Raw genomic sequence first — 13,961 nt, forward strand, 5'->3', positions numbered from 1 at the left:
AGATTCAACTTTTTCTCTTTTCTCTGTATAGGCTTTAAACCCGGGTACCTATCTTCCATGCATCATGTGTATCCGTTTCTATGTGATTTCATTGTATGCTATTTTGTGTTTTTACATTATTATTTTCAATTATTTCCATCTGTTATATTATTTTCCATATCATGTGATTGCATCAAAGCGGCTGCTGCTCTTATAGAGGCCACACCATTATTTCACTTGGAGTACATGTATCTCATGTTTCCTACACAGGAAAACATGCAGCATGTAATCCAGCGCAATTTGATCTAACTGATAAGAGCCTCATTGCTTACAATCCACAGTATTTGCACTGTATCAGCGCTGTAATATGCTACTGCTTATGTAAACAGCACCTCCTACTGCTGCTGCTTTACATTAGATGGGATCAGGTGGCAAAACATGTGAGGCTTTTAATGTGAAGCAGCCACAAACCAAGACAACAGTGGATTTCTGCATGTATCTGATCAGTGAATTAAAGTAGCGTTGGTAATCTTCAAAAACATTTTTGTTCTATTTGTTTAAATGAACTTAACCCAACAGCCATCAATTAATCATATTTTCTCTTTCTCACTCTACTACTTTTATGACAAAAATAAAAATGTTATCTCGAATATGTGGCTGTCGCAGGACTGTAATTATCAATCATGTCATTTGGCCTGAATAAAATGCAATCATTGCTGGTCACCAACTTGCTAACTTGACAGCTGTGCGTACTGAAAATATGTCATGTTTGTTGTTTACGTAAAAAAATAAAGATAATTTTGGAGGGAGTGGCTTTGGATGGGGGGCCTGAAGGGACGGGCTGCCAGTAGTCCCTTTTACACTGCCTTTTTGTTGTGGGAGAATCACTCCTTTTTTCTGCGGAATATTTGGCTGAATATTCTTTGTAAAAAGGCCTTGTGTTACTGACTTTCTTGCTAGATTTAGCAACTTTAGTAATGTTAGCTGCTTTGCTTCGCTTGGAAAAGAGTTGACGACACAGGCTGGGTTTATTAGTTGTTAAAATATTGTTCTTGCTGGATACTCAATATTACCAACGTAGCTTACAACAAGCAGGAGCAGCTACATTGGGCTGTTAGATGGAGAGCTGCAGGCAAACAGGTAACCAACTGTACTGTGTCAGGCTGTTAGGAATCAGGCTGTGTGCAGCATGACATCGGACCATGTCATTATTTTTGAACTGACTATTTTTTGTGTGATGTGGTTTGGATGCACTGTAGACAGATCAATGGGTCTTGGGTTGTTTTTCTGACTGTAGCTCAATGTGTGTTTGCTGTGGTATTATACAACACTTGCTGTGACCATGTTCGATTTTCATAAAGTATGATTGAACCACCATGTTTTTTTGTATTGAACATTTCTTATAATTAACTATATTTTATGAGTATGAGGTTTTATTAATGAATATGCATTTTGTGAACACATGATGATCTCTGTTGTGACCTTTATGTGGAAAGAAAGTGAGCTGTGTCCCACTTTTTTCTTAGTGTCATGTTGACAAGTAGTCCCTTTAGACGGATAAGACATATTGGAGAGATGCTCTAGACACTCCTCACTGCTAAGGATATATCATATGCTTTTGTTGTATGTTTATTGACACTCAATTTGTATCGCTCTCTCCCTTTGAGGAGAGGCCGTTCTTGCACAGTTATACAACAACCCCACACAGAATAACAATGAAACAATTGTGTTTCCTTTATTTATTATTTTGAATATCTTTACTGTTACATAAATATTCTGTTTTGCCTCTTGCCTGCTGTAACCCTGTAAATGACCCCGCTGTGGGACTAATACAGTATTATCTTATCTTGTCACAGTGACATTGCGTATGTGTACCATTGCTTGTGTAAAAATGTTAAAATTTGAATGCTGAAAAAGAAAAGCTGTCAAAACCCTGTTCCATTTACATTTCAGGCACTTAGCAGACACTTTTGTCCAAAGCGACTTACAATAAGTTGATTTGTCAAAAGAAATTAAAAAAAACACAACATATCTTTGCCAATAAAGTAAGAGCGAAGTCTTGAGCCTTTTGTAGATGGCAAGTGACTCTGCTGTCCTGACATTGGTCGGGAGTTCGTTCCACCACTGAGGTTCTGGAACAGAGAAGAGTCAGACTTTGCTGAGCGACATTTGTTTGATTTCAGCGATGGTGGTACCAGCCGGCCAGCTGAAGTAGAGGAGCGAAGTGCTCTGTGGCCACAGTGGCCCTAATTCCCCATCGTACAAATTGAACATATGATCTCAAGATTTAATTTATGATATTCAAGATAATCTCTCAGAAGAATATAAAACCATAGGAAAATCAGGAGTTAATAAGCTTGAATTATCTGCTGAAAAAAATAAAGGTTAAAATAAAAAGAGAAGTCTCATTACCATACCATACAGAAGCTAAAGATGCTCTAACCTTATAGGACATTAAGCTACTGTTGGTAAAAAAATAACTGCATATATTCAATTTACTCAAAATGGCACTACATCCTAACAGCAGTGCATGGTTCTTCTGTCTCTTTTTAGTGCAATGTCTGGAGAAACACAACCAATCAGAGCCAAGGAGTCTTTGATGCAGCTGTCAATCACTGCTTGTGGAGCTTGTGAACTCTGATCAAACTGGGCAGCGTTGATCAAATATCCATCCATTCATCATCTACCGCTTTTTTGCGCGTTCCGCGAGCGAACGCGTCAATTCTGGCTGGAAATCACACAGAGAAACACGAGACAATCCGGTCAATTTTCAAAATAAAAGCAATTTTCAAAATAAAATACCGCGATTGACAAACGCGATCATATTTGTGTATCTCAACTCGCACTGGGAAACAGGAAGAGACAATACATTTAATAAATGTGAAGAGTAGATAAACAAATATGTGCATTTCAACGGTATATCTGCACTACTACTGTCTACACACTCTGTGTGTGTGTCTCTCTCTCTCTCTCTCTCTCTCTCTCTCTCTCTCTCTCTCTCTCTCTCTCTCTCTCTCTGAACGGATAAATACAAGAAGTGTTCAAACTTCTTGGTTACAGAAATATGGCGTATTGATTTTATGGGGTTATTTACTCCATAATTAAAAAAATAGCTCTGAACAACAGCTGAACAGAAGCGCTTGTGGACCGTCGCGGAGAAACACGCGTCTGGTCTGAACAGGGGGGCAGCGGACCGCGCGGGATTTTCCACAGCGCTTCCGCGGCCGGTGTGAACCCGGCGTTACATGTAATAAAACTGTGCAAACAAAATATTTACTTATGCAGATGTTAACACACAGAACTTATAAACAAAGCTTTGTTATATACCGCGTGTCTTTTCCATGTGTGGAGGGATTACGTCACTCAACAAAAATATGCTGTTAGAATGAGCAATCGCGATTATCCACACGTTTTGCAATGCTAATGATTCCTTATTGAGCACATTAAAGCTTTGTTTGGAGGCTTAACAGGATACGGAACCCTGTATCCTGGTCTCAATGAGGATAGAAGTCAACTTTTTCTCTTTTCTCTGTATAGGCTTTAAACCCGGGTACCTATCTTCCATGCATCATGTGTATCCGTTTCTATGTGATTTCATCGGATGCTATTTTGTGTTTTTACATTATTATTTTCAATTATTTCCATCTGTTATATTATTTTCCATATCATGTGATTGCATCAAAGCGGCTGCTGCTCTTATAGAGGCCACACCATTATTTCACTTGGAGTACATGTATCTCATGTTTCCTACACAGGAAAACATGCAGCATGTAATCCAGCGCAATTTGATCTAACTGATAAGAGCCTCATTGCTTACAATCCACAGTATTTGCACTGTATCAGCGCTGTAATATGCTACTGCTTATGTAAACAGCACCTCCTACTGCTGCTGCTTTACATTAGATGGGATCAGGTGGCAAAACATCTGAGGCGTTTAATGTGAAGCAGCCACAACCTGGCGTTACACAGGGAGAACATGCAAACTCCACACAGAAGGAACATGGGCCGACCCAGGAATCGAACCCAGGACCCTCTTGCTGTGAGGCGAGAGTGCTACCCACTACACCACTGTGCAGCCCTTGATCAAATAGAAGAATCAATATTCTGTAGCTGCATTTCCCTTTTCTCATCTCAAATGTTGTCAGAAACATATTTTAGTGTACTATTCAGCTGTTTACTGAAGAGAGTCTGCTCTGGCTTTTGTTTTTTGTTCTTTTTTGGCTTGACTGCCTCTTTAGCATGGCATAGACGGCATTACAGATGCCAGATGGGGTACAATAATTAAAGGTCATATTTAATTTCTAACTAAGAGAGGCCTTAACTCTTAAATCAACTTCTTAATCAAATGATCAAAATGTCACCTTGTAACTGACTATATTTCATACGACACAATCAGAACAAAAACATGAAGGGTCGCTACATCATGTAACTTGTTATTGATCTATAGGAAATTACATGTTTACTTGATTAATGTTGATTTACCTACAGATCTGTTAACACTTGAATAATCTTTCATTCATTTGGAATCTCTACGTCACATTATAACTTGTAAAAATGGAAAGAGAAACAAAGAAACACCTTTAAACATAAAGAATATGAGTAAAATACCAAAACCTGATGCTGTGATCAACTTGTATGGTCATGTTGACATTTACCTGCTTTTACCTTAAGCCATTTGAATTTCAAATGTCTCTCTCTAAAGGACTTTACATTTGGCTGGATGAAAATACTTTTCCAGCGTAGCACATGATGACACCAGACACTGTGATGGGCTCTTGTGTGATAATTATGTTTGGAGTTGAATGCTGGTGCATTAGCTGTCACAACAGCTTGGATGGGCATATTTGTGCATCTCGCTGCTCTCCAACCTCCATAGAAACAGTGATGGATCTCTAAGGAGAAACGCACGGTCCGTAAAAACAAAAAGCCCAAACGTGAAATGTATTAATTATTGATTAAACCTAATCTATCAAATGAAATCTTTGAGGAGATGTATTACATTATTCAGCCGAACTGCATAAAAAAAAAAAAAAAAAAAAAAAACAGTATGTGATCTGGTAAACATTTTTTTTTCAATATGTCTTAGACCCTAAACATTTAGGCTTTGGGGATGATAAACATTGGTCTTGGTGCTTCCTCACGGTGTAGCAAAGTGCCTGTAACAAACCACATTTACAAAAAATCTCACAAGCATTCCTCTGCATCATCAGACAGCAGGGAGGCACAGATTCTAAGGGATATTTACAGTTTTCCTATATTGTTTTACACACTAATACCATCACTTGACAAACAATTACCCCAACTGTGACTAATGTACCAGCCCCTCAAGCCACTCTTGCTAAAATACAAGCATATTTCATGCTTTTTAGTCAGATTGCAGATCAAAACCACACTTTTTTTTCCTAAATACTACAGACAGTTCTCTAACCTTTGGCTTAATCTTCATGAATGAAACACTATGGAACACCCTGCCATTTAAAATGCTAAAGTTACATTTCCTACTATCCACTCTGACTACTCACATGGACAAAATCATCAGAGCTTTTGCAATCAAAAAGCCACAGGGGAGCTATTGTGTTTTGGAGCAGTTGATAACTACATAGGAGAAAAATGTGCTATTACTTATTGTCACCAGTTGAGAGTTCAGAGTTGACTGTGTTTTACCTTAATGCTTTTACAACATCCACCCAGCAGCACTGATGTTCTGTGGAGATGTTGTTGGGATCTATATTAATTATTCTTCTAACCACAGTAGTTTAGTTTGTGTGGATAATCTTCACAAATGAACACCATTTTTTAAGATTTTTGAAGCATAAAAGGCGTACGAAATATGTTTCAGGCATTTAACCATAAGCCCATTGACTTCAGGAGGAGTGAACCAGAAGTGTAACATTTTGGGGTTTAAGCACTCATTCTTGAACCACTCTAAGGTGGTTGTCATCATTGGGTTATTCAGCATGCTGTTTTTGAGTCAGAAGATACGGAAGTAAGTGCAGTTTTTGTTGCAATCCCTTTGGCTTCACATTGGAGGCCAGAGTCTCTGGCTAAGGAGGCACCTGAGGAATCACCTTACAATGGAAGGCTTATACAGAGGACTAGTCCAATGTCATATTTATACTCAGAGAAGGATGACATTTGTTATATAATGTTAAAACATTTGAGTCAAGTCACATTTAGTAATTTGATCCGTTTAGTCTGTTCAGTGATATTGAGTTCATGTTAAATTAATACGCCATTGGTTTAGTTCTGTTTAGTTTTAGTTTACCTCTTTTATGGGCCCAAAGTCCATTTTTATTTATTTTTCAGAATTTATTTCATTTTGGGTTAAAACAAACACTTTCTAAAACACAATTCCAAACAATATGGTGAATTATATATTTGCAACAGTTGATGATCTGTTTAATACTATTGTGAACTCTGCTCCGTGGGTAGCAGTACGTCTACCATAAACAAAAGGAACAAATAGGAACACCTCTATTGTAAATAGAGACATAAAGAAAAATCTGTGGAACAAACCGATTTTTAAATCTTGGAATCTTTTTTTCATGCAAAAATATTAGTGTGAAGCCATTTCTCAACTTGCTATTAATCACAGATCTTTAACTATTCTCTATAACAGGGTGCTACATTTCAGCATTTGATGGTTTGAATCAAATGTGCCAGGGACTCCCATTCCTCCGATGGCACATTTTCACATATCATTTAGTGCAGCAGTTCCACATCTGTTCCACAAATTTTGAGTTTCTTCATCTAGGATGAATGCAAGGTAGCCACAGCATTTGCAGAACTTTGCACAACCTCCTGGATCTAAGCATTATTGCACCCTATAGTTCATCCCATACTCCACTTTACTAGCTGTATCATGATATTTTTTGTATTACTTTATCCGTACTTATTTCTGTCTGGTGTTGCTAAAACACCTAAATCTCCGATCTGAATCAATAAAGGCTTATCATATCTTGTGTATATTTTAGGGTAATTTTAAATGTATGCCTCAAGAACATTCCAAACAAATTAAGGAGTTAATGAATACAAAAAGAATTAATACAATTGTGATTACTGATTAAACTATACGTTTGTATTTGGGGTTCTGTAAAACAGCAGTGAATCTCTCAATACATTTTTGAAGTGGAAGATTTTTGAAGAAAGAAGACTAAATGAGTCATCACATCTCTATTATTATGACACAAAACAATTAATGTACAACAGTTATGACTGGTTACAGTGGACAGTTTTACAGAACATCCTCTTTAGGTGTTTATGAATTTCTTTCATTTTTAGTCCATAAATGAATGGATTAAAAAGAGGATGATACATTGTTATTTGTAAAGTAATTATAAAACGTACAGTTTTGGGAAAATCTGTCTCCAGTCGAGATAGAAGAACATCGTATGCACTCACACAGGAAAAGTTGATTAGAACTAGCAGATGCGGTAAACAGGTCTGTGCAGCTTTACTCCTGATTTTTCTGCTACTTTTATAGGATACGAGTAATATCCTGGTGTATGTAAAAACTATGAAGAGCACAGGGAGAATTACAGCACTCACAAAAATAAGCAAGCCATATATATTCACAATACTTGAAGGCACACAGTGAAGTTTCTGAACTGTGCTGTTGCAAATGATTCCTTTCAAAATAAAGTAACAGAGTTTTTGAGAAGCACTCAGTAACATTGCCACTGAAACCTGACAAGCAGGCATAATCCAAGCTAAAATTAGAAAAATATTAACAGTTGTCTTTGTCATGATAGTTGCATATTGCAGGGGTTTACATATGGACACATATCTATCATAGGCCATGACACACAACAGGAAGAATTCTGAAACAGCTAGAGAGTAATAGAAAAACCACTGGAAGAGACACGCTGAATAAGATATGATCTGTTTTTCTGATAAAAAGTCAATCAAAAGCTTTGGGTAGATAGCAGTGCAGTAAAGAACAGAGTTGATTAACAAAGCTGCAATGAAAATGTACAAAGGCTCATGGAGGGATTTGTGAATCACTATGATGCACACAATAGTGAAATTACTGCAAATTATCACAATATATGCTGTAAACATGATCACAAAATAAAGATATCTAAAGCTTTGCAATTCCACATGCCCACTAAAAGTTATATATGTCATAGTTGATCTATTATCCATTAATGACAGTCTGAAACTAAATATAAATAAACAAATGACAGGTACATAGAAGTCTCATATAACCTGAATCAGATTGTCTTATTTCGTCGTCGATACTTGATCTTGATATGCACTGGTTCAAAGAAACTGTAAGGTCTGTTTTATCAGACGTCGACCCTCCATGGATCTAATCAAAGTCCCCAACTAATGAGATATGTAAACAACTTAATTAAACACCAGAGATCTGAATTCATGTATGTTGTTGGGATGCTGATATTTTCTGTATCAAATAATAAAACATCTAATCACAATAAGATTAAAACTGTATTTATTTGTGCATTAATAGGTTTGTTGGTGCACCTGTAGTATTCATGGGGAATTTTCAATCACCAAATGTGTTTTTTGAGGTTACCTCCATAAAAAGAAGCTTGGTGGATCGTGGATCGGGTCTCTTAAGAGAACTAGAGTGAAATAGAGTGACGATGTTTTATATGAGAGATACAGATTCTCATCGGAGGGCATGACTTATCTGTGTCAGCGTACAGCCTACTTACCACTTTGAATTATGCTTTTATATTTATTTTATTTGCTCCCAAGTCCGTTTTACACCGCCGGGATTACAGCTGAAAGAATGAGGCCGATATTATCATACACCACGCCATAAGTATACGTCTACCATGGCGATCTACCCCGGCAAGAAAACCTGCGACGTAGGACGGAAAACCCAGGGTTAAAGGAGTCATAACCTGGTTTTATACGTATCCAGCCCCCCTTGGATCGCTTTGGATCAATTCGTAAAACTTATTAGAAAAAAAAAAAAAAAATTTAATCAAACATTGAGCTTGTTCTGACCCTTTTTCGTACCGCGATTTTATCACGCGAGATTACGCGCGAGGTTTTGACTGGTCCGGATGTGCATTGTATAATATGTAATGAGGCGCGCGTTGATTCGCCGCAGGAAGGACAGAGCCGGGGGGGCTTGCTTGACATCTTGCTGTTCTCTAATGGCGGCGCTTCGGCGATTTCAGGTAGCGGACGGGGCGGGGTTGGGTGGTGAAAGAGGGGTGGGCTTATGCAAGTAGCCTCCACGGTGACGTCACCGAAGGCGCAGAATCAAAATCTCGTGCTTTAGGAATGCACACCCTTGTGTGCTATTCCTGTTCGGAAAAAGAGCAGAAGCGAAAAAACGGCGCCACTTTCAAACTCCAGCCTTTCAGGCAAGTTTCAACTGAGGTCAAACACAGATATGCATGTTTTAACAAGAGAAATTGCGATTTCCTGGTGATGACTCCTTTAACGCTTGAGTTACCTCACTAAATCCTGCTTCGTAGTACAGGCCCCCAGCTCTCTATCACGGTCATTTAATCAGTCAGATCTAGTCGTTTCTTTATTATGGGGCAGTCATATTTTACGACTAATACTATTAATACGACTTACGAATTCACACAGTTGGCAAAAAAAAACACAACATTAACAAAAACACAACCACAAAAAGAAAAACACAACAACATTAACAAAAACACAATGACAAAAAGAAAAACACAATGACATCAACAAAAATATGACATTAACAAAAACACAACATTAAAAAAATCACAACGACATTAACAAAACACGACATTAACAAAAACATGACATTAACAAAAAAACAACCACCAAAAGAAAAACACGACAACATTAACAATAACACAATGATAAAAACACGACATTAACAAAACACAACAACATTAACAATAACATGACATTACAGTTTTTTACGATTGTTTACACACTAAAATAAAAATGTCCACACAATTTGCGAAATTCTACTCCAAGGGGCAAAACACCTCCACAGATTTGCACAACATTACACACAATGTCTGCTTCACCCTTTTTGCAAAACATTACACACAGGGATTTGTAAAACGCTACACACATTTTCACACCTTAGACACAGATAAGGATTGTGAGGTTACTTCCTTGTCATTACAAAGCCCCGGATTGCCAATGACCACACTAATGAACAAATTGGATAATCACATCCACCAAGTGTGGAAGCACACATGTGCTTATTTGAAAACGCAGCACTCAGGTGTGCTATAAAAGGCAGCAGGAAAATGTTATCAAGTGAAATAAGAAAATTACAATACATCAATTCATCAAAAACATCATGAAAGGGTTCTTCAGGTAATCACATCCACCAAGTGTGGAAGCACACGTGTGCTTATTTGAAAACGCAGCACTCAGGTGTGCTATAAAAGGCAGCAGGTGAGTTCACCTGTCTTCAACAAAAATGGAAGGAGCTAGAAGAAGAAGAGTGAGAATGAGAGGGGGAGCTCAAAGAGGAGATGAAGGCGGTAGAGGAAGAGGGGAAGGAGGTAGAGGAGGAGGCCCAGGTAGAGGAAGAGGAGAAGAAGGAGATAGAGGAAGAGGTAGATAAAATAAATACTTGAAATATTCAGTTTGCAGCATCAGTGTTGTGCAGTGCTTGATAAGTTTATAGTAGGCCTATTTGTGTACATTCTCCCTATATCTCAAACTAATCATGAAGAATGTTGTGGGTTTGTCACTATTTTTTTGACATCTAAATTATCCCTTACATAACAATGTCTGGCCAAAAATCTAGCACATGCTATTTCCTAAAATTCGTTTTTTTTACAAATGTGTTTTTTATTTATCACAGCAGTGTGAAACTGGCTGCAATAGTGTCTGATCATTGAGGACTGTGTTGGTTAAATGAAAACTAATAGCATTTTTACAAATATGTGTATATGTTTTGACTGAAGTGTGTATGTTTTGACTGAAGTGTGTCATTTTGCAAACAATCTAGGAATTATGCAAATTGAGTGTGGTGTTTGGATAATTGTGATTATATTTTGAAAAAAAGCATGTAAAAATTGCATGTAAACAATTGAAAAAAACTGTAACAAAGACACAACCACAAAAAGAAAATCACAACATTAACAAAAACACGACATTCACAAAAACACGACATTAACAAAAACACAACCACATTAAAGCTGGGGTATGTAATGTTGGAAAGCTAGCAAGAGAGCACCGAAGTAAAAAAAACAATCAGATGCCTTCATGTCTAGTTCTGCACCCGCCCTCCCCGCCTAAGCGCGAGTGCACAGCCGTCACGTCTCGCTGATGCCGGAAGAATCAGCTTGGACGGACTCACTGACGGGAGGGGGGGGCTAGCTTTCCAACATTACATACCCCAGCTTTAACTTCTACCAGAAAGGGTATGTACTTACTATGACATAAATGCTGATTAGACGGAGCATGTCCGTCTTTTTAACAGGTGGAGGGGCTGCTTTGATGCAGAGATGAGGGACAGATTGTGGCGAGCGATCGCAGAGCAGTTTGGGATCGGGGGCGTACTGCTGCCGCTGTTCAGGTGGCTCACGGAGATGTGCAGTCCCAGTAGTTCTATAAACCGGACCTGAAGCCCACCTGGACCCGATCGGGATCGTTGAAAATATACGGAGTCATCCAGCAGTGACGACGATGTAGTGATCGTCTCATTATTGAAAGAAGAAAATGAATGAATGAAACTACACAATTACCCTGCTAACTGCTGGATGAGTCCGTTTATTTTTGTTTTGTGAATTTCATTTCATTTTCAGTCCATGTGGACTTCAGGAGGTCAGTGGTCCAGTACTACAAGGGCCGCACATCAGAAAGAAGACCACCAATCTCCACGATCCAACTGTTGCGCTGCTCTTTATCTTTTTTCATGAAGTGAGTCGATCACAGAATCTCCCTCCCTGCTGATAACTCCATTTATTTTCGTTTTGTGAATTTCAATCAAAAACGAATATGTATTAAAAAACACATCGACCCAGTGTGCGAGGTCTCTGTGTGTAACAAAGTTTGTCATTTGACAGATAAAAAAAACTAATGTTAAACCATGAACCTGGTAATTTCTCTGCGTGAGAAATACGAGGTCTGGCGTATGAACAGGTTGAAATGCATGCTTGAGAGCCCTGCGTAACCGTTCTGTCACAATGAGGGCAATACATCTTTTCTTAATCTGATGCTAAATGATGGCCGTCCGAGCCGTAAGTGACCCGTGTGGCGTAAAGCAGCCCTTCCCACCTGTTAAAAAGATGGACGTGTTCCGTCCAATCAGCAATGATGTGTCATAGCAAATACCAACCCTTTCCGTTTTTTCTCTTTGGGGTTGTGTTTTTCTTTTTGTCGTTGTGTTTTTGTTAATCTGGTTGTGTTTTTTTGTTAATGTCGTGTTTTTGTTAATGTGGTTGTGTTTTGTTAATGTCGTTGTGTTTTTCCTTTTGTCGTGTTTTTGTTAATGTGGTTGTGTTTTTGTTAATCTGGTTGTGTTTTTTTGTTAATGTCATAATTTTGATAATGTGGTTGTGTTTTTGTTAATGTGGTTGTGTTTTTGTGTAAACAATGGTGGTCAAAATGTTTAGATGTTTATTCAGGATGGCTAACTCCTCTTCCTCGAGCAGGCAGTTGCCCCTCTTTATAATTTACCTGACCAGTTACTCCATGATCAGAAACTGTGGTTATTTTGTTGTAGTCTAGCTCTATAAATATGTTTGACAACAGCCGTACTCATGAATAGCACCTGTCAGCTATGAATGTTTTTACACATTTTTAGAAAACCTTACATTGAGATAATGTGTGATTGGTTGATGTAAGATGGGAGAAAGTCTGCATGCTTTACTTAATTTCAAACTTCACCTGACAGACAATTAACCAATTTAGTGGACATTTCAACTGATAAGCAACATAATCAGTTTTTATCAGCAAGATATACTGTATATCGGTAATTGTGCAAATTGTAGATGATTTTACTCAGTCATTTGTATATATGTGCGAAAACATTTGCTATTTGTTTAAAGAATAAGAAATTAAAATCTGTTGTGAACCTGTGCCCAGTAGTTCAACCACGCAGGGCGACAGCCAGCTCGTCAGGAGCAATTAGGGTGAGGTGTCTTCCTCAGAGACACCAAGCACTCAGCTAGGAGGAGCCGGGGATCGAACCAGCAATCTTGCTGTTGCCAGCCAACCCGCTCTACCTCCTGAGCTAAACCCCCCCGGTTTACATGTGTTTTGAAAATAATAATTATCATTTGAGACATTTTTAATTTAGCATCAAATATATATGTAATAAATGCAATCAATTCAAAAATTGCTGCAATGGGACAATAGATCTTGAATGACCGTCATATATACTTCAATCATAATGTTCTACGCCCTTTGACACTTTCCGAATATATTATAAATCATTAATTTTTACTTCTGATGTAAAACTAGACACACACTGATTAGTTGCATCTCAAATTGATTTTCAGGTCCCCAACATTCAGATGATGTATACCACTTCTATGTGGCTTTAACTGTTGACCTGCAATCTCCCCCCCTAAAGATCCCCCGTCTCCCCCTAAAATATACAAAATCGTGACTTAGTAAGTCTTAAAGGGATTGTGCTGTGTATTTCTCACGTTGGCCTCTGTGGTCAATGCAACTTTGGATATCCCTTCATCTTATATTAAACAAACTTAACAAAATGTACACACAAAAGAGAGAAACCTTGGTAGAGGCCGTTTCAAAGCGACTCCCTTCAGACAGCTAGATTGCCCATGACTGCGAACTAAGATGACATGAACATAAACATATCTTTATATATTTTAATAGCTGTAGTATATTGGAACAGTCATTACATTGTTTAAAATGAAGATTCTATTTCCTTCTTCCATGATAAAGATTATTTTTACAGCATAGAAACAAATCCTCACTTTGAATATCTTAAGATCCAAAAATGCACATCTCTGCATTAATATTGCACATGGAATGACTGTGGATTAGCATGACTAACATCATTATTACTGTAACAACAATTTTAA

The 13,961-nt window shown here is 37.9% G+C and overlaps 1 protein-coding gene across 1 annotated transcript; it reads right to left on the bottom strand.

Moving 5' to 3' along the window:
* Positions 1 to 7,188: 7,188 nt before the first annotated feature.
* LOC311022089 (olfactory receptor 6N2-like) lies at positions 7,189 to 8,124 on the bottom strand (the record flags this gene model as incomplete). The annotated part of the gene is made up of 1 exon (XM_084023119.1): positions 7,189 to 8,124. One exon carries the CDS (start codon positions 8,122 to 8,124, stop codon positions 7,189 to 7,191), a length of 936 nt encoding a protein of 311 aa, XP_083879245.1.
* Positions 8,125 to 13,961: the final 5,837 nt, after the last annotated feature.

The sequence above is a fragment of the Eutrigla gurnardus genome (genome assembly GCF_963514095.1).
Source record: "Eutrigla gurnardus genome assembly, chromosome: 12".
Classification (NCBI taxonomy): Eukaryota; Metazoa; Chordata; class Actinopteri; order Perciformes; family Triglidae; genus Eutrigla; species Eutrigla gurnardus.